Source organism: Buteo buteo, chromosome 9 (genome assembly GCF_964188355.1).
Source record: "Buteo buteo chromosome 9, bButBut1.hap1.1, whole genome shotgun sequence".
In the NCBI taxonomy this organism is placed as follows: Eukaryota; Metazoa; Chordata; class Aves; order Accipitriformes; family Accipitridae; genus Buteo; species Buteo buteo.
The window spans coordinates 30,938,812-30,960,711 of NC_134179.1; the positions used below are offsets into that span (position 1 = coordinate 30,938,812).

At 41.2% G+C, this 21,900-nt stretch overlaps 1 protein-coding gene across 1 annotated transcript in view; it reads left to right on the forward strand.

Annotated features, from left to right (window-relative positions):
- The window catches only part of CNKSR3 (CNKSR family member 3), a 63,091-nt gene that overhangs the window by 27,014 nt on the left and 14,177 nt on the right, over positions 1-21,900 (forward strand). The window contains exons 2-6 of the mRNA XM_075035962.1: positions 4,070-4,233; positions 11,541-11,743; positions 13,069-13,156; positions 16,003-16,044; positions 17,894-18,013. Coding sequence (XP_074892063.1) covers positions 4,070-4,233; positions 11,541-11,743; positions 13,069-13,156; positions 16,003-16,044; positions 17,894-18,013 — 617 coding nt within the window. The remainder of the gene's footprint in view (positions 1-4,069; positions 4,234-11,540; positions 11,744-13,068; positions 13,157-16,002; positions 16,045-17,893; positions 18,014-21,900) is intronic.

Here is a 21,900-nt window from a genome sequence, read left to right on the forward strand (position 1 = left end):
GGTGGCAAGTCAGCTGGTTTTTGGACCTGTTAACTGTTTTTATTGCTTTATGGTAGGTAAATTGTTTGGTAACGTGTGGCACAAAAGTTGAACAAAAAGCATGAAACTATTTAATAACTCTACTTATAAAGCACACGTCTCTAGTACTTTGAGAGTCAGATATGCCATTGCTGAATGGCTGACATCCATCAACTGTAGAAATGCTAATCTCTCTGAATAGTAAACTGATAGTTATGGCTTAGACCCAAGCCTCCCCCTTAACCCTCTCAAAGTTGTTTTTTTTTCCCTCAATTCTTATTCAAAATAACTTTCTTAATCTTGGAAACAGACTGAGATTGGTATCAGTGCAAATCTGTAAGTGTAAGTCCTGTCCTAATGTTTTTGCGTGAATGCAAGGTATTGAATGTCTTCTGGGGTGCTTTGCATGGTGATGAAAGGTTATTTTAGACAGAAAAGTCTAGACAGTTCTTAGGATCTGTTGCACATCTCTACACCTGCCAAAATTTGGGAGGGAGGTTTGTTCGAGTTACGCTGCAGTTCCTCAGAAGGGATTTCATGATATGAGTAATGCTAATTAGACTAGTGATGTGTGGGTCCCTATCTTGTTCTGCAACACCCCCCCATCACTGCTACTTTTGTTGTAAAATTTGGGTAACATTCTGTAATTGCTATTTCTATTTCCATCTTCCCTCATGATGTATGTAGGAAGGATGTTCTCTTTTTATGCATGGTTTTTATATATGTGCAAGGAATAATATAAAGATTTCTCACAGGCATTTGAGACAAATGCTTTTTAAATACACTTTGAGCATAAAAATAAATAGATTAGACTTCAGAAGGGCTTTTCAGTGGGTAAAGGAAATAAACACATATCTTTTCCAATGTCAGAGCCATAACTCTATTTCTTTGAAAATAGAGAAAACAATTTTCTTGCTTGAACCTGCTAATATTGCACAGTTGAAAATGACCTGGCATGTAAGAAAGCCTCTTTCTGAGTAATGTAGGCTGCTTTTTATACTTTTTAAGTTGTGTAAGTTTCTCAAAAATATCCAAACTTTGGTAATGGTCAATACAAAGTCTATGTGAGGCTCTGAAGTTCACAGAAAAAATACATAGAAGGAACTGAGATGTTCGAAAGAAGGAAAAAATGAGCAATTCATTTGGATTACCAGTGGTGTTTGAATGCTGACTTTTAAAACTTAAATATTATTTTGTTTATTTTATTGAACAGTTCTGAGTCCTGTTTTCCTCCCTTTTCTTTTCCCTCTTGGAGAAATAGGAATTTTTTGGTTTGCATATGATGTTTAAACATTTCATTCATATGATGGAAAATTAAACAATAGGCTGTAAATGTGGTTGCAATCTCAATTAAAAAGTTTAAGATTTTTCCATATGTTTCTTAGTAAAAATAACAACACTAATGTTAGTAAGCTCATCTTAAACCATTAGTGAATGCTTGCCATGAGTGTGTGGGTCTGTCTTCACTTCCTGCTTTGCATAGTTTTGGTCACTTAATCTTAAAATACCTTTTTAGCTGAGCGGCTGTGCCTCTGTGTTGACTGTTTTGAATTATCTTTTGTGTGATTTTGTAATATTTTGTTTTATAAAATATAGTCTTATGGTGTGATTGTGGAAGTATTGTTTTTAAGGACTCTTATTAAAAAAATATTTTGGAGGTAGCTGTTCAAGTTGTAATAGACCTTCAAGAACAGACAAACATGAATTAAAAAAAGCAAGCACAGACAAGCTGAAAGCCGTAGTTGTATTTCTTGGGGGAGATATATACATTTGTGAGTCTCATGTTTTGGCATAGAATGAGGATCTAGAAAGTTAAGTCACCACACTGAAAGGTTAGTAGGCAAAAGCAACACTACATCCAAAACCCTTATATAAAAACTTCATTGCATGCTGAATAGTGTTTTATTTTAGGTGTTTGTGTAATTTGTAATGGAAACTATGGGCTTACAATGGCAAATGGTGGGAAACAGTGGTCTGCAAGACAGCATTAAAAATTGGGAATGCCAAATATGTGTGCTGTATGTCAGCCTTGGTTGAGAATTTGTTTTGAAAAAATAAATTGTTAAACAATGAAGGCCAGATCTTTTTATTATTTTTCCTGGGAAAAGAGTTTGTATAGCCTAAGGGAGAATTTGGTGCCTGTGGGAAAGAGAACACTGGGCTCAATTTTCAAAATTTATGCGGCCTTGCCAAGACAGATGGGAAGAAACAAGAGTGCCCCCCAAACAACTGTAGCCCTGGGAGACTCTGCTCATCTTGCATGCAGGTTTTCCCATTCATAATTATGCTTAAAAATCAAGCTGTGCACACTGGTAGCTTTGTACGTGGAGGAGTCAAGCTTGTTCAGCCAGATTTTGATGTAGTACAATAATTAAGCTTCCTGAGTCATGGAAAGAGGTCACTGTTAAGTGCCAGGGTGCTTGTCCTTCCTAATTCCTGAGTGAGCATTATAAAGGCAAGTGATGTGTGTTAAGCAAGGTTGTACCTTCGAGAGTCCATCATCTGCAGATCTGCTGTGACCAGACACTGCAAGGCAGCAGTGACTGCTCATGCTGCTGTTATGAAATGAGTATGTTTCACGTGACTCCGAGACCCCCCCTTGTGATTTGTCTCAAATGTTTTCTTGGCAGTAGGATGTGCCAGGAGTGCTTGTTTTCCAGGCTGCTACTGTGGTTCCATGAGTGGAACTGAGTGCTGGTCTTCTGGCTCTTGTTTCCATGTAGTTCAGGATGCTGTTCGTGTTTCTCATCTGCAGCATTCGACATCCCGTCCATCTGAATGGCTTCCTTTTGAGCCAGCATAGTGGATAAACATCCTTTATACAGCTAAAGGTTCAATGTTTTTAAAACGGAAGGGTCAAACAATGTAGCTGTTGTGGATGCTACAAAGTAGATGTCAAACGTTTAATCTGAATTTTTGCTTGTCCACTACTTTCAGTGAAGGTGGTGTATTTCTACAAAACGTATTTAATTGGATCTGTTTCTTTTTCTCTAGTCAATGTGTTGAAGTGGAACAGGGCATCAGGAGCACTGCATCATCTTTAAAATAACACATCCATCCAAATTTTTTCCCCAGGTTGTTGCTGCTCACAGGATCTTTAAGAACAGAGGAAATGAGCAGAATAGACAAGAAAACAGGATTAACACATGAAGTTTAGTTAAATAAAACAAAATGAAAACCAGAAATCCTTTCTGTAACCACTGCGGAAAAGATACTGTAGAGAACAGCATCATGGAATCACAATTTAAAGTGAGGATTTTGAGGATGTTGCTGGGGCAAAATACTCTATTTTAAAAATACCTCATAGATACAAAAGCGAATTAGATTTCTTATTTGTGTGTGCTATTAATCCTTAGCAAGGGGAAGGAATGGCTGATTCAGGAAGCTGCAGGGTCTCATAAATCAAGGGAATAATGAGACTTGAGCCAAACTTCATTTTGATTGCTTTGCCTTTGATTGTTCCATTTTCCTCTCATCATTCATTCAGTCCTTTATATAAAAGTGGATGCGGAACTGTGGGTTTTTGTGCTTTTATTTGTTTGTTTAACTAGGCCTTGGGGAAGATCTTTGTTCTTTCCTTGTTTGTATTCCTTTTTTTGGTCAGTTGTTGTTTTTTATTGTTGTCGTTTTGGTTGCCCTTCAGGGTTTTGGGTTACCCTGATAGCTGAGTCTACGTGTGCTTCCTGATATCTTTGCCTATGCAGAACCAAGGGGACATTCTTAACTGCTGAGCTTGATCCACAAGGAGCAGGAGGGTTGTGCATTCTCTTAGGTGACCCAAAGACCCACATAGCCTGTGTGCTCTGTTTCTGTGACCCCGTGGTACAACTTCAGTTGCGCTGCAAGTTTCTTTCATAATTTGGCATGGTGTATTGTATGAACTTGCAATTTATGCCTTTTGCAGGGTTTGTTTTTTGTTGCATGGGGTTTTTTTTGGTGTGTGGTTTGGTTTGTGTGTGGTTTTTTGTTTGTTTGTTTTTAATCAGGAGGAAGGGGAAGAAAAGATAGAAATTTATAATCACATCCCTTTCTCTCTCTTGTGTTTTGGTAGGCCTGGATGATTGCCTGCAGCAGTATGTCCATAAATTTGAACGGGAGAAGATAAATGGTGAACAGCTGTTACAGATTTCTCACCAGGACCTTGAAGACTTGGGTGTCTCACGGATTGGACACCAGGAGCTGGTTCTAGAGGCTGTGGATCTCCTGTGTGCACTGGTTAGTTAAGTGGTGAACAGATGCGCAAAGAATTTCTTAAAGTGCTCTTTTGGGTGAATAACTAAGGCGAGTCTGATAGAATACCCATGTCTCTTGCTTTCTGTTACACATTTACACATCGCTGTAAAAGAAAACAGTAAGAATTTGTTTAATTCTCGCAAGTTTTGTGTTACTAGCACTTTAACTTTTTCCTGATAAGGGGCAAGGCTAAATCGTTTGGTTACACTTCTAAAGAAAGAAGTTGTCTGAGTAGCATTGTTAAATCTTGTGGCTTTTGTTAGTGAACAGGGTGATTAAAATGGCTATTGAGTAGAGTGAATTTGTCATAGAAGATAGAAGACGTACTGTTGAAATGACAGCTGCTGCTAATGGTTCCTCACATCAGTTGAAATGGGTTTAGAACAATTCTGTAGTCTACGTACAAAGTGAAGAAAATGTTCTTGAAATGAGGAATGTTTTGCTAACTCAGTTACAGTCGAGTTCAACTCGCATTGGATTCAGAACTTAAGCTGTTCCTCTGTCTTAGTCCTGATATATAACTGTACAGATACTTTTAAAACAAACACACTCTGAAAAGAATAAATATATTTTGGATTGTTTTGCTAGTGCAGGCTTTATTTAAAAGCTGTAGTTTGGACACAGTCTTGAAGACATGTTTGATGTAATGCAGCATATGGGTGCCAGAGGTATATATGATTACATCAGGGAGAAGGGGTGGGAAAGGCTGCCCAATGATCCCTCGGCCAGCACTGGCCCGCTTTCCCTTCATTAGGCAAGACTTGCAGCACTGAGCATACTCTTCTTAAAATGGAGAGTCTTTATTGCCTGTGTGATGTGTGTGCTTTATTTGCTGCAGAGAGGTGCTACAGGGATCATTTGTTCTCCTTAACCAGGAGCAAATTAGATAGCCTCTACTGGAAGAAGTGTATTTAATGAAATGACTTCATACAATCTGAAATCTTTCCCAAAATGTTGCTCTTATATTTGAAAAATTTTTTATTTCCTCTTCAGTATTTGACCTATCAAAAATTTTTAACATTTAACTTGAAAATCTATTAGAAGAACATAATTAGCCTGAAATGCAGTTCACGTTGCAGGAAGGGATAATCTGTCAGGCAAGTGAAGGTGTCTGGTGAGTTAGTAAATGTACATGTGCTGTATCCAGTCTGGACCGAAGTAATGGATGTGGCAACCCCCAAAGGCACTTTTTTTCTTCTTACTTTTTAAAATATTAGAATAAAATGAACAAAGCTGGATGACTGCCAGAACCTAAAGCTGTGTTCTATCTCCTACAATTTCCTTCTAATTTCCTTTGTAGACAAAAGTTTTGACCTCACACTCATTTCTGGAAATCCGTTGTGAAATGCAGCTCAAGCTAGAGCATTATGCATTAGAGTTCACATATTGCAGCTGAAATGTCATTGTTCCCTTTTAAGAGGTGGAGGAAGAATTCCTGTGTTTTAGGTATACCCTTTGTCACTTTGATGCCTCTTGCCTTGAGTTTTTAGGTTTGTTGTAGAAAACCACTGTTGATTCCCTGCCCCCCCCCCCCCCCCGAGGGAATGGTGTGTTTTAATTTCTAGTGACAGCCAATTTTTTATTTTGTGTGTCTTCTTTTTGTGTGGAGGAATAAAGGTTTCCCTATTCCACTTGTATGAGTTCTTTGAAAGTGGGTCTGTGTATTGATATCATTTAGTGGATGTTTTTTTTGTGTGTGTGTATATATAGTGACATTTCCCTAACTTTTGGGGCCTTGAATTAAAAAGTAATGAACTGTTTTGGGATTTTTTTTTTCTCTCCCCCCCCATGTTTTTAGCTTACATTGTGGAAATGTGGCATTGGCTGGGCCAGACTGAGGTCAGGCTTTGAAAGTTGCTGTTCTTGGGGGGGGGCGGGGGGGGAGGGTGGAGGGAAGGGCTGAGGGGGGTTTTTGGTGGTACAAACCTTTTTTCCAGCTTCAGCAGATCAGTTGTAAAAATACAGTGTGAAGGTAGACCACCAAATACACCTTTTTTTTTTTTTAATGATTTTATGGGGGTAGAGCCCTCTTTGGCAGCTACATTGCCAAGCTGAAAATATGTCTGCAAGTTATGGTGTTTGCAGCAGTAAGTGAACTCTAGAACCAGTATAGATGAAAGAGAAATGAATGCATCTTTCTCTGCTGCTGTGGTGATGAGGCAGTGTTCCCTGATCAGCTTCTAGCAGTGGCTGCAGGGACAACAAAGCTGCAGCTGAAGAGGCAGTGGGAGAAAGTGTGGACAGGGATAAAAAGTGAAGGTTTCCTGTGGGCACACATTTCTGTTGCTCTTGAGCTGGTCTAATAGAATTTTTGAACAGGTGTTGAAGACTTATTTAAGAAATTTAGAGGACATAGCAAAGAAACTGAATTCCCCAGAGGGGAAAAAACCCATCAACTTGAGTGCATCTATTTTCTTGTCGATGACAATATTTACTTGGGGGAGAAAAGGGAAGGGAAGAAGACGTTTCTTAGTTGACTGAAGTATTTGGGGGAGGGGGGAACAAACATACAAAAATATGCTTTTTAAACTTGTGCAAGATGACAAAAGCAGGGGCAGGGAGCCAGAAAATAAGCTTTCTCAGCCAAGTAATTGGGACAAAAAGCATCTAGAGTGGTGGTGAATACAGAATATTTACCATTCCCTGATGAGTAGACTAGCCTGTTTGGACTTAATAAATATAAAACAATGAAAGTATTAACAGGAAGCTATATGCAAATATTTTGACTTTTAATGTGTTCTTTGGATTAGATTTCTGAATCTTTACCTATGTTGTATGATGGGAGAGTTTGAAAGCAAAAAAGCAGCTGATTTTTCTTGAGGTTAGAATGAAGAGATACTAGTTTTAAGCAATCTGAAAAAAACCCAAACCACAAAACAAAAAGAACATAGTTTTTAGTATTGTGCCTTTGATAATTTCACTGGTAGTAATGTTCTGCCAGCATATTTGCAGTGCAACAAAATGTAACATCATAACATAAAATAGAACATGCATACATGAAGACTTATCCTTTGTGGCTAATCTTTGTCAAAAGCACCATGTTTATGCACCACCTCATAAGATTTCAGTTTTCTAGAGGTCTCAACTTAGATTTAGTGCTGTTTATTAGGAAATCTGGAACTCCAAAGGATTCTTCAGGTTGCATTTCTGGTAAAAGGGAGAGAGCAAGAATGGGTGACTGTGACAGTACCTTGTGTTTACTCTAGTGTTTATATAGGCATGCAGTGAGTTGGATCAGCTTTTGAGAAAGCAGTCTGTTTTTCTTCATTTTTTTTTTTTTTCCCAGAGCTGGTTTGCAGTTGGATCAGCCAGCAGATCCAGCTCATTACACTGTGGCATGTGAACATGGCTGTGAAGGGGAAGGTAATGCTGCCCCTGGGCAGTAGCAGAGCTCTGAATCAGCCCAAGTCAGCTCTGATACAACTGCTGTGCTCTTTTGACTTCAGTTAGCCACACTTTTTTTTTTTTTAATTTTACGTTGCCTGCCTGACCATGAGCAATTATTTGGTCAGTGTAACTTTTCTCATTAAATGTAATGGAGTTTGGAAAGAGTGTGTTCTTGTGTGCATGCGCACTCTTGTGCACGTGTGTGTGCTGTCTCTTGCTGCAGCCCTGTGTGTGGCTCCCCAGGTTAATGAGTAACAACCTGGGAATGTTTGACGTGGGGTGCTCTTGACTGCTGGCTTCAGCCTGTGTTTTGATGAAAGCACCTTTGATGTTTTAAATCAGGAGCGGTAGGAAAATGTAATGTTTTTTGGTTCACGAGCAACATCTAAAACCTTTTGGTTGCATAAATAATACTGTTAAATATTGTAGCCTCAGTCCTGTAGAAATATTTTAAAAAAAGCCTGCTAAGTTTTGCACTTCAACTGTGTGTTGCTGTGAAGGCTCTTTGGTGTGCTGCCATGCTATAAACATTCTTATCTGTCCTGAACTGGGGCTATAGCTCCATGACAAGTTAAATTAATCCAAGTCAGCTGCTGCCTGCCTTCTCTCTTGTCCTCTGATTAGTGATCTTTTGTACTTGCATTCACCTGACCCTGAGGTGGTGTGTTGTGATGACCCTGTGTTCTGGGGAAGTTCATCCCTCTGGGCTGATCGGTGGTTGGAGAATTCGGTCGCCTGTACTGAAGAGTTGCATGCTCCCCGTTGTGCTGGATAGGCACAGTGCTTAGCCAGGACTTTTCCTAGAGCACAAACTCTGCTGGTTTAGATACCTCAGGTGCACTCTGTAGAGTGACTGGGGGAAGCTGTAGGAAAGCTTAATGCAGTGACTGGAGAGCTTGGCTGTGATGTGCTCTTGATAGGCTGTTGGGGAAACCAGTTGCAGTCATAAGCTGGAGCCCCTGTATCTCCAGAGGCAACACCTGTGTTGCTGAAGTCCACCTCAAAACTGAGAACTACTTAACAAAATTATTTAAAAACTAGCTGAACTGGAAAAGTCAGTCTGGACTGACCTGCTGTATAAATAAGGTGAAAGAGGTGTGATAAGGAGTGTGTGAATGTTTTGGGGCCAAAGCCAAAATCTGACCTGGTATATCAACATGTGTCCTCTTAAATGCTGGAGCCATCTCTCATCACAGACACCCACAGGTGGTGGGCACAATTTTTGCAACTGAATGACAGAAAGAAAAAACCTGGAGATACTTAAATATATGAAGACTCCCTGAAGCTCTGACCAGAGTGAATAGGTGGTTATACCACTGTACAGAAAAAAATCTTTTGTATTTTCTGCCCCTTTATGGAAGAAGGGGTCAGGGTCCTCGAGTTCCACTTTTAAAGGAGGAGATTTCAGGCACATGGCTACTTTCAAATTCTTGTGGTCACAGGAACTTACCTCACACCCAGACCTGTTGGTGAAAAAGTATTCCTCCAACAATAGACTAATATGCAATGTCCTGTGAGGAGGAGAAAACTACTGCAAGAAATGCATCTGAATGACGCTCTTGGTTTGTGGTGGGGTTTTGTTTTGTTTTGTTTTTTCTCCTAAAATTAAAAGGTGGTAAGTTCACACATGACGGTGTGTGAGTACTTTAACATTGTTTAGTAATCCAAATCTTTCCCTCTCTGTCATCCTGGAAAATTTAAGGATAAGCTTTGCTGTTGCAACAGTGGCATTTTTTAAATTGGATATATCCTCTCAACCCCTACTCCTGGCTGGACTTTAAGGGTACTTCCTTGCCAAGAGCCCTCAGGGGGAGGAGGGAGGCCCTTGTGTAACTTACACCCATTGGGATGTTATCCATAGGAAGTGGTAGGTATTTTAAAGGTAGCTGAGTAGCTGAAACCTCTCCTTACACTGCTTTGTTTCTTTGGGGTGAAGGTTCTGTTTAATCTTTTGTAAATGACTTAATCCAAGATATTCCAGCTTGTTTTATGGATGCTTGACTGTGGAGGGAATAGACCCACAAGCCAGCAGTGTGCCCTGGTAGCAAACAAGTCTGCAGCATCCTGGGCTGCATTAATGGGAGCATGGCCAGGAGAGGGAGGGAAGTGATTATTGCCCTTTACTTGGCACTCATTAGTCTACTTGTGCCCCTGTGCCCAAGTACAGGAAAGACAAACCAGAGCAAGCTCAGTGGAGGACTACCAGGTTGGTCAGGGCTGGAGTACTCACCTGTGAGGAGAGGCTGAGGGACTAGGACTTCTTCAGCCTGGGCAAGAGACGGCTTCAGGGAGGCCTAACAGCGGGTCCCTAGCACCTACAGTGGGGGGCAACACGGTCGGCAGGATGACAGAGCTGGGCTGTTCGTGGTGGTGCATGGCAGCAGGATGAGGGACTTTGGGCAGAAGTTGAAATGAGAGGTTCAGGCTGGGTATAAGGAGACGCTTTCTTACTCTGAGGACAGTCAGACGGTGGATCAGGTTGCCCAGAAGGGTTGTGCAGTCTGTCCTTAAGAGGTTTTCAAGACCTGCCTGGATAAAGCCCAGAACAAGCTGGTCTGGGCTCACAGCTGAGCCTGCTGTGAACAGGAGTTTGGACTGAGACCTCCTGAGCTCCCCTGCAGCCTGGGTGAGCTGGCTGTGATCCTGAATCGAGGTACTGGGAACCCCTGGAAATGTGGAATTGAAGGGAATTAAGATTTGCTCTAGTTGCTTTAGTTCTTTGAGGGGGAAAGGAGAAAGAGTAGATAGTATAGCTGACTAAACTGTGGAACCTGGAGGTTGGTAGCAGAATCTGCAGCAGCAAAAGAATAGAGAAAGACAGGTTTTTTTGTATTTGTGGGTAGTGGTTTTTTGTTTTGTTTTTGTTTTGGTGGTGGGTTTTTTTTGTTTTGCTTTGGTGTAGTTGTGGTTTTTTGTTTGTTTTTAAAAGTAGGAATTTTCACCCTAAAAGCATTGCCTGGCACTTAAATTTCAGAAGATACCCACAGGTTTTGCAAGGTGGGATAACACAAAAGCAAAGATACTCGGCAACATATTGCTACGTAATTCACACATTTGCAAAAATGACAGCAAAAAGAAGAAAATCTTGATTACAAGATTGAGTTGCCTTCAGAACAGATACAGTATAGCATTTCTGATGTGTTTGGAATGAGGTGATCAACATGTTGCTTAAAACAACAGGATTTTAATATTACAGAACATGGGTTGTATTTGAATGTATGAAGTTGAAGTTACAGGCAGGACTTAGATTTTTAAGGTTTAAAAAATTTTTATAAATATGCTGTTGAATAAAAAATACAATGTCTAAGAATGATTTTAATTATCTATGTATAGTGTTAATGCACTCCTCAAACTTGTAAATAATTGCCCTGCTGTAATCAAGGAGCACAGTTACTGAAAACTTGTGATCCAAGTATTTATTCCAGCTTTTGACTGTGAAATTACATTTGCTTCCTGTTGATGTTTTTATCTCTTGCCAGATTAAACTTATCTTTAGTTGTGAATGAAATATTATTTCAGTGTTTATGTACCACAGTATAGGAAACATTTTAAGGAAAAACATTTGCTTTCCTTTAATGAAAAGAAAAACAACACAATCCTGTTACTCCAACTACATTTTAAAGGTAAATGACATCCGATAGGACATTGGGACTTCATTTGGATTGAAAAGTGTCCTCAGGTGTCATTGATGTCAGAAATTAGAGGGGTTTGGCACCCAAAAAAGTATTCTTTGGTGGCTGTAGTGTAGAACAAATCTTAGAAGGCATTTTTGCAAAAAGCAGGAAAAAAAAAATTGGGCAAATCCTCAGACCTTTCATCCCCATATGAGTTTGTAACTTGTGGTATAATAAATAGGATGACTCAATAGGGAGATTTATGAAGCTTAATAACATTCTTTGCAGAACTATGGCCTTGAAACAGACAATATGAAGAACCTGGTTCTCAAGCTGCGAGCATCATCCAACAATCTGCAAAATTACATCAGCAGCCGTAGGAAAAGTTCAAATTATGATGGAAATACCTCTCGCAAGCCCCCCAATGAATTCCTTACTTCTGTGGTAGAGCTTATTGGTGCTGCTAAAGCCTTGCTTGCATGGTTGGACAGGTAAGAATAAAATCTTTGTAATCTAATTTACTGCTGTAATGAATTGCACTTCCTTGTAGGGCAATTTCTAGATGCTTGGGTGTAAAGATCTTCTTGATCTTGCTCACCCCTTTTTTGGTGGTGCCAGAAGGCCTCTAGTGAAAAAACTTGGTCTAGGGTATCTACTCTTGTGCTTCTGCTCTTGCTTAAACCAGTGAAACTGTTAACATTGTATCCAAACTGGAATTTATAAAAGGAGTCTTCCTGTTCAAATCAGTTTGTCATACATGTGACTTCCTCCTCTCCCTTTCCTACCTTCTAAATTGCTTGTCATTGGCAGGTCCTTTTCTAAAAGAATTTTTAATGTTCTGCTGAAATTGTGGCCTCAGCTCTGTGATTTGGAAATTGAGCAGTGGGAGAGACTCCCCCCACCCAGCAAGACCCCGAGTTGTTTTGTGACAGCTGCAGCGGAAGCAAACAGGCAACAGAGCGGGTCGGGTGCTGGCAGGGGTGCTGTCCATGATAACAGATGAACATAAATTCTCAAGCCCCTTGCCAGCTTTCCTGAGAAGGAAGGTTAGGAAGAGAGCTGCATGGGGACCAGCAAGCAAGGAGCGCTTTTATCCGTTAATATTCCTGTTCTCCAGCAAGGAGTTGGTTCCGTGTCCAGGCAGTGCTGTTAACAGCTTGTGCCTCTCACCTGGTCCTCTCCTCTCACCCTGTTGTTGGCAGCTCACCCTAAATTTCTTCTGCAACTCACTGTCAGCAAGATGGCTTGTCCATTTCCAAACCTGCTGGGGTTATTTCCACCACCCCCCCACCCCCCCCCCCTTCTAGCTCTTTCAGCTACCTGGAGGGTCTGAGGTGAGGCACTATAGGCTCTAAAGCAGCACTACCTATAACGATCTTTCTCTAAGACTGAGACTCACTGCAGCTCTGTGTGAAATGTGAAAATCCATTTTTCTTCTTTTAGAGAATCTCTCTAATCAAAGACTTGGAAGTTAGAAATCCACTCACTGGCAAACACAAGCCTGTGATTTTTACAACACAGTCAGTATGATCTGACTTGAGCATGCAGCTGAGAGAACTGTAGTTTGGAAAATTGTCCATTTCTTCTGGTTTTGCCCTCCAAACTTGCTTACCACAGGGCTAGACGTTCACCAGTTTTGGTGCAAGGACAGAGCAGGACTATGCAGTGAGGAATATTTATATTGTAATACTGTATCCTCATGCTTGTGTGGATGTCAGAGTTTCAGCTCTTGCTCTTGTGTGTAATTTGTCACTGATAAGGTAGGATGGGAGAAGACTGGTCCCTTTGATCTAAGGGGAATTTTCTCTTGTTGCAGGACCCCATTTACAGGTATTGCTGACTTTTCTTCAATGAAGAACAGAATCATTCAGCTCTGCTTGGATCTCACTACTACTGTTCAGAAGGTCGGCTGATTTCTTTTTCCTCTTTGCTTTCCAAAAGGGAAGGAAAGGGGGTGTTTGGGAAATTAATGTGCTCGCTGTGCACAGAGTGCTAATTGGAAGGACTTGAAACTTGGAATTGAAACTTTGAAGGTCCATGAAAGTCAGTTTCAGTTGTCCATTTTTCTGAGTTGTTGTGTCTGTCCCTCTGTTCCCCGCCCCTTAATTTCCAATTTTGTGATTGCTAGCTGTATTTTAAGTGACTGTGGTTTAAAGGCTATTCGTATTTTCTTGAGCTTTAATGGAAAGAGGGTTAGTTTTTGAAATAGTTGGTCTGCATCTGAAGATTTTCAAGTTCCAAACATGTTGAAAAACAGTTATCAGTGCTAACTCTAAACAAAAATATGACTCCATTGGTTATTATAGCTATGCTTGCAGACTCCTTAGGTCTTGTCCCATAGAGAGTGTTTTAGCCATCAGATGGGAAATGCGGCATGTAATTGAAGGAGCTGCCACCTTACAACACAAATCCCACTAGCCAGGCTTTTTCTGCCAGTAGTGTGAGACCACACTGTTTTGTTCAAAACTTACCATTTATCAGCTGTGTGATGAGTGCTTGTATCGGTATTAGCTAAATGGACATGTAGTAGCTGTGGCAATCTTGGCAAATGACATCACTTCACTCTCTGAATAATACTGCCTCTCTTTGAAACTGTTCTGACAGCATGCCACTGCTTTGGCTGTGAAGCATTGTGTGCACGCTTCAGTTCCTGCTGAACTTGCTCGTAGCCGTTAGTCCGTGGCCATATATTGTTTGAACTCTGAAGGACCATGTCCTGTGACGTGGGTGATTCTCTCCCTGTTTTGAGGGGATGATGTCAAAGGACAGCAACATCCTGCGAGTTGTCACGCTATGATGATATACAATTATATCAGTTGGATCATTGTGAAAGGATAGCGTCTGGATATTGTAAGTTCAAAGGTGCACCCGTTTGAACTTGCTGCTGAATGCCCTTCTTGTTTGCGCACTGTGTGTGCAATTGCAGAAAGTCAGTGGTTTACAGCTACAGATTTGCAGACTGTGAAGTAGAACAGTAAGCATTTCTAGTAGCAGATGGTGTTCACCCAAGAGTGCTACAGGAACTGAGTTATGAGATTGCTGAACTATATTAATAAAACTACTAAAAACGGTGTCTAATCTGTCAGTTAAATTGGCCTTTGATGGCAGGGGAATGGAAGTTGGCAAATACAACCCAAGCCTACTAAAAAGCATCAGAGTACTTCTCTGCCAATTTGATATGAGCTATAATAAAACATGGGATTAGTGCATAAGAGAGCAAGCATTAATGGGGGAAGAATCAGCACTATTTTGTTCTGGGACACTGCAGATACATTAGAATGGTCCAAAGGAGTCCACTGGTGTGGAAAAGAGAAATACAATTGAAGAATCTTCAGGTGAGTTTTTAGACTTCAGAAGTATTTCTTATTAGGCAATAGAGTGTAGGAATAAATGGTCAGTTGTCATAGTGGAGAAGAGACCAGAGTGGCTCTTGTGGAACCAATGCTGCTTTGCATAATCATAAACAATGTGTAAAAGTGGGTGAATAATAAAGCAAGGTAGGAATGCAGTAAGATTCCAGTTGACTTTAATGACAGCTATATAGATACAAAGAACAGAGTTTACTCCACTGTTTCTTAAAGTTTTATGGCAAACTTTAAGCTTAAAATAATTAGTGTAAGTAGAAATGAAGAGGAGCAGAAGGACTTTGCAATACTGAGCAACTGGGCTGCATGATGATAGGTGACAGTCACTATTGATTCATGCAGAGAAAAATTGTGCTGATGCACTATGATGGAGTCTAAACTTTGTAGTAATGTCTTGAAGCCTTTGACAGAATGTAAAAAAGTGTGACCTCAGTTCTTGGTGGTCATTACAACAGAGAACATAGCTGAGCTGTTTTATATATGCCTGGTGTGGTTGTATCTGGACGACTGTATGGTTTTTTGGACTTCTGTATTTAAAAGCACAGAATAGAGGTAGGAGGGAACAGAAGCACTGTTGAGGATGATCAGAAATACAGAACAGCTTCAATTCACAGCTCCTGGATGCATCTCTTGGGCATTGTATGGTAGTTATGCAGTTTGAGATGTCAAGGGCAAATATCTTGGAATTTGAGCTTATTTAAATCCTTAGGGTTTGGGGGTTTTCTCCCTATAGATATTGTAAATCTTGTTTCATTATCTACTTGCTGTTTTAACTTTTTAGTTTGAGAATCTAATACCGTTCTGTAGTTCAGCTCTTCTTGCCTTGCAGAAAACAATGACAACTTCTGTAGTTTGTTACATGAACTTGTTTCAGTCCAAAGAATTTTGGTACCTGGGCTGTGTAAATAATGCTTTGTGTGTAGTCCTCTGGCCCTCAGGAGTGTCAGGAATTGATAGCATATTTTTAAAAAAATCACTTTTCATTCTATTCTTAACAATATGTTTTAGATTCGTTTTGATGCCTGGGACAGAGGAGCACCTGAGTCAGGGTTTATCAGTGTAAGGCAAACTCGTGTGCCTGGCCTTCTGAGAGTCTAGTTTTATTGTGCAGGGTTCTGCTTCTCTGGAGGAGTCTGCTGCCTGTAATTGAATCCCATGTTCTCTTAGTTATCAAGGTTTATTATTGCTTTCTACCAGGGCCAGAAAATAGTTGTTTAACAGTACATTTGAGCCCTACTGGGTGAAACTAATCTGATTAATCCCTGCAGCATGAATAACTCTATTTCAGTTTGAGGTTAAAGTGGCAGTTCTGCAGAGTTTTCAGAGATGATGTGTTTACATGTTTATTGGTTAATGTAGGGCTTTTGTTCTTGTTTTGTTTTTAGGACTGCACTGTCGCTGAAATGGAAGATAAAGTTCAGGCTGTAGTAAGTACACATTTCTGTTGAAACTCAGCTGCCTGCATTCACATTTATTTCAGTGGCTTCTATGCTGACGGTACTCGCAACAGCTTTCCAATCCAATACATACAAGCATATCATGCAAGTAAACATTGTTATGGGCCATTTTGTGAATATTCTTTACTGTAAAGGAAATCAATGAAATTTGAACAGATAGGTAGTGTGTCTAATAGCATGGAGTCAGGTATTCCTTAAAGTTTCATTGCACAGCTATTTTTTCAAGAGAACTTAGACCTCAAATTTTCAAGGCAGGGGAGTACTGTAGAATGATCGTAGGTTAAATAAACCAATTATGCCTGTGATGTGCATTTAGTGCCTTAATAAGGCTAATTAAGCTTCTTCATATAAAAGAACTGCCTTGCCACAGAACTGAAGTTCTGTCTTTGTACATGAGCTTGAGTTTTCAGGGTTGTTTGAAGCAGCCCTGTGACCAAATGAGGAGCGTAATGGAATGCTTTTTATATTTTGTAACAGTTAATCATCGCTTCCTGCTTTTGACATGAACCAGGCTGTGCTCTTTGATAAGGCCTTCCGCTAGCTCATAGATGCTTAGGAATTTAGTAGCACAATAACTAAAAATAATTTTGTACATAAATAATGAGACCACGTAAAAGGGAGTTTTTTGCATCTTTCTTTTTCCATTTGTGCACACCCACTCTGGAAGTAGGTATTGTTGTTTGGAGTTCCCTTGTTTGAGCAGTTCCTCACATTCACACTTAGGCATTGTTTTGATTTATTTTATTGCTGCTCTATAAATCTGATGTAAAACAAACAAAAAATGTTGGAACTATTGTTTCCAGGGTCCATTGTAATCCAAACAAATATATTCCTACGAGACGGGTTCCCCCATCCTGTAATTACCTATGTCTACTTTGACTGAAGGATTCAAACCCCTTGCAGAAAGGTGGCTTACGTTGCTCCTTCCCAAATTGTGTATAACTAACTACTGTGCTGTCTACCAATCCTCCCTCGCCTCTCCTTTAAGCTTTTGTAACCTACTTCGAGTTTCAGTATTGCTTCAGTTAGTGTCAAGACCCAAAACACACTGTGGGGCATTAATGAAATTTGTGAGTGTAGGGAGGGCACAGATTTTTTTTTTTCTGATTAATTAGCCATTCTGCTAGTTAAAAGTTCTACAAGACAAAGCCATTCTGCCTCTGACTTCACTGACGCGCACACAAAGTCAGAATTCGCCTTTAGTTATAACATTGGCTTAGGATCAGTATGTTTTGGTCAAAAGGAAATATGAACCTTGCCTGTGTAAGCATTCCAGAAGAGGTCAGTTCAGAGGCACAGTGCAGACAAGTAATGCTGAAACGCTTAAGTGCTAGATGTCATACCTTATGCCATAAAGCTTTGTGCAGATAAGTCAGTGGCTAGCACCTCACTTTTTCTGACACTTGGCCAATTTTATTCTCATACCAGAAATAAAGAACAGTATGAAGAACTGTCAATTGATTATCAAAATGTTTCAATACTTTAATGGGTTATATTTTCGTTAAAGTAAACAAACCCCAAACCCAATTTTTCTGCTATACCTTGTGTTTATTTTTTTAAACAGAGGATGTGTTGACATCTGTTAGCAATGATGAGGTGGCACTAATGGAAACAGGTTGTTTGTACTAGGCTACAGTAAGAAAATAAATGGGCTGTAGAATAAATTTGTACAAATGAATCTTCTATTTCGGTGATTCTTAACTATGCTTTATTAGTGGACCAAGTTTTAGAACTCATTTCCTTTATGTTTTTGAAAACTGAAAGAGGAAAAAGCCTGGAGAGAAGTTTTGTAGCTGTTTTTTGTATGTTCTCATTGTAGGCCAAGACTTTAAATGGCATTTGTGATAAAGCCATCCGATCAACTACAGATCCATTGATGAGCCAGTGTGCGTGTCTGGAGGAGGTTCATTTAACCAACATTAAACCTGGGGAAGGCCTGGTAAGAACTGATTCTGGAGTGTCCTGATGTCCCCAGTGTTTAATAGGTAGTCTTGTGAGCCACTGCATGTGTGAGTATAGCAAGATATTTCAAAACCAGTAATATCCTATGGGGAGCAGAAAGAGGCATGGAGAGGAACTCTGAAAGTTAATTGTTAGGCAGTGTGCTGGAGCAGCTGCCAGAGATGGGTGTGCATGTTAATAGGTTTGATCCCTGTCCTGGTTTTGACAAGCACTGTGGCTACTCAGATCCTGGTGATGGGTGATGCAGCTGAACCAGAGAATCAACCAGTGCCAGTATCAGTCGCCCCTATACACAAGAAGAAATGGACACGAAAGTCAGCTTGTTTAGTAAAGGAGGATGGAGCAGGGCCATCACAAGAACAGGAGGAAGAGGCAGAGTAAGAGGTAACCATTTGATCCCTATCCCTGAGTGAGCTACAGGATATGCAAAAAAATTTCAGCAGTTGTCCAGGTGAGCACATTATCATCTGGCTGTTCCAGTGCTGGGATAATGTGGCTAGTAGCCTGGAATTAGAGGGTAGGGAAGCCAAGCAGCTGGGATCACTTTCTAGGGAAGGGGGCATTGACAAAGCAATTGGAAAAGGGACACAAATCCTCAGCCTCTGGAGGCGATTCCTGTCAAGTGTGAGGGTAAGGTATCCCTTCAAGGAAAATGTTACATGTCATCTAGGCAAGTGGACCACCATGGAGAGAGGTATCCAGTACATGAGGGAATTAGCCATGCTACAGATGATTTATTATAACCCAGACAATGCGCAGGTACCCACAGGTCAAGATGAAGTCCAATGCACAAGACCTGTGTGGTAGAAATTTGTATGGAGCGCACCATCATTATATGCCAACTTATTGGCAGTACTGGCCTGAAAAGATGAAGAGGCACTGACAGTGGACGAAATGGCTCTCCAACTCTAGCAAGATATGAAGAAAATCTCTCTTCCTCCCTATGGGCCTGCATCTCAGTTATGGAAAAACTGCCCCAAAAGTCCGAAAACCTATTTGGAAAAACAGTTCCAGGAGCTCCAGCAACTCAAAGAGGATAGGTCCTACTCCCCACTTCTACAGACTGGTATCTCAGCTATTATGAGTAAGCATTCTTCTGCTCAAGAGAGAGGATATAGAGGGTACACACCACAGAGTACCCTATGGTTTTACCTGTGGGACCACAGAAAGGACATGAAGTGGGGTGGAAAATCTACCTTGACCCTAGAGGCACAGGTACATGAATTGCAAGGAAAACCAATCACAAATGGGGGTAACCTCCAGGAAAATTGCTGCTCCAGTCTCCAGTTGGCAGTTCACCAGGCAGAGTGGAAGGGTTGATCTTGCTTATTATCCTATGGAAAGGAATTCTAATCTGTTTTTACAAGGAGTGAGTAGAGAATCCTATGACCAATACTAGAGGGGCCCTGCCTCCAGCCAGGTGGAGGAGAGGGACAACCAGTTTTACTGGACTGTGTGGATCTGATGGCCTGGCATGCCAGATGCACTGGAGTATAAGGCTCTAGTGGACACCGGTACACAGTGTACCCTAATGCCATCAAGCTATAAAGGGGCAGAAACCATTTTTATTTCTGGTGTGACAGGGGGATCCCAACAGCTAACTGTATTGGAGGCTGAAGTAAGTCTAGCTGGGAAAGAGTGGCAAAAACACCCCATTGTGACTGGCCCAGAGGCTCTGTGCATCCTGGCGTAGATTGTCTCAGGAGAGGGTATTTCAAGGACCCAAAGGGGTATGGTGGGCTTTTGGTATAGCTGCTGTGGAGACGGAGGAAACTAAGCAGCTGTCTACCTTGCTTGGTCTTTCGGAGGACCCTTCAATTGTGGCATTGCTGAGGGTTGAAGAACAACAGGTGCCAATTGCTACCACAGCGGTGCACCAGCAGCGATATCACACCAACCGACTCTCCCCAATTCCCATCCATGAGCTGATTGACCAACTGGAGACCCAAGGAGTGATCAGCAAGACTTGCTCACCCTTCAACAGCCCCATATGGACAGTGCAAAAGTCTAATGGAGAATGGAGGCCAACAGTAGACTATCATGGCCTGAATAAAGTCACGCTGTGGCTGAGTGCTGCTGTGCCAGACATGCTAGAACTTCAATATGAACTGGAGTCAAAGGCAGCCAAGTGGTATGCCACAATTGATATTGCTAATGTGTTTTTCTCAATCCTTTTGGCAGCAGACTGCCAGCCACTGTTGGCTTTCACTTGGAGGGGTGTCCAATACACCTGGAATCAACTGCCCCAGGGGTAGAAACACAGTCTCAGTGATTGCTATGGACTGATCCAGACTGCAATGGAACAGGGTGCCAGAACACCTGCAATACATTGATGACATCATCATATGGAGCAACACAGCAGGAGAAGTTTTTGAGAAAGGGAAGAAAATAGTTCAAATCCTTCTGAAGGCTGCTTTTGCCATAAAAAAAAAAAGTAAGGTCAAGGGACCTGCATGGGAGATCCAGTTTTTAGAAATAAAATGGCAAGATGGATGTCATCAGATCCCAGTAGATGTGATCAACAAAATAGCAGCTATGTCTCCACCAACTAATAAAAAGGAAACACAGGCTTTCTTAGGCATTGTGGGTTTTTGGAGAATGCACGTTCCAAATTATAATCTGATTGTAAGCCCTCTCTATCAAGTTACCCAGAGAGGAATGATTTCAAATGGGGCCCTGAGCAATGACAAGCCTTTGAACAAATTAAGTTCATGCAGTAACCCTTGGGCCTGTCTGGGCAGGGCAAGATGTTAAAAATGTGCTCTATACTGCAGCTGGGGAGAATGGCCCTACCTGGAGTCTCTGGCAGAAAGCACCTGGGGAGAACTGAGGTTCACCCCTGTGGTTCTGGAGTTAGGGATACAGAGGACTCGAGGCCAGCTATACTCCAACTGAAAAAGATACTGGCAGCATATGAAGGGGTTCGAGCTGCCTCGAAAGTGGTTGGTACTGAGGCACAGCTCCTATTAGCACCCCACTTGCTGGTGCTGGGCTGGATGTTCAAATGGAGGGTCTCCTCTACACATTATACAGCTGATGCTGTGTGATCAGTGTGACCCACTTACTCCACATAACAAGCTCAAATAGAAAACCCCAGTTGTCCAGGAATCTTGGAAGTGATCATGGACTGGCCAGAAGGCAAAGACTTTGGAGAGTCACCAGAGGAGGTGATGCATGCTGAAGAGGCCTCACTGTATAATAAATTACCAGAAAATGAGAAGTAATATGCCCTGTTTACTGATGGGTCCTGCCATATTGTAGGAAAGCATCGGAGGTGGAAGGTGGCAGTACGGATTCCCTTATGACAAGTTGCAGAAACCGCTGAAGGAGAAGGCGAATCAAGTCAGTTTGCAGAGGTGAAAGACATCCAGCTGGCTTTAGACATTGCTGAATGAGAAAAATGGCCAATACTTTATACTGCCTCATGGATGGTGGCATGGATGGTAGAAGGGGATAAAGCCCCTGTAGTGCACATAGAAATTACACTAGGGAAGACAGTCTGTGTTATTCCTGCCTCAGGCAAAGGCAAACCCATTGGCAGGATTGCTTTTGCTCAAGAACCTGGGTACAATTGGTGGGTAATAAGGGAGGATGAGGAAGTCTGATGTATACCCCCAGGGGATTTGATTTTGTGCGAGAATAGCCAATGAATTAAATTGTATGATGTTAATTGGTATATAACAATGTATATCATCACTTCTGTGGTAGTTGTATGCCATATCAAGGGTATTACAGTAAAAATCACCTAGGTTAATGAAGAATGAACTTTGATGAAACCAAGCAGAGTGCAGTGATGATGGAACTGGACAAGCACAGTGGTGATGGAACCAGAACTGGCTTCAGCACGCAGCAGTCTGACACCAC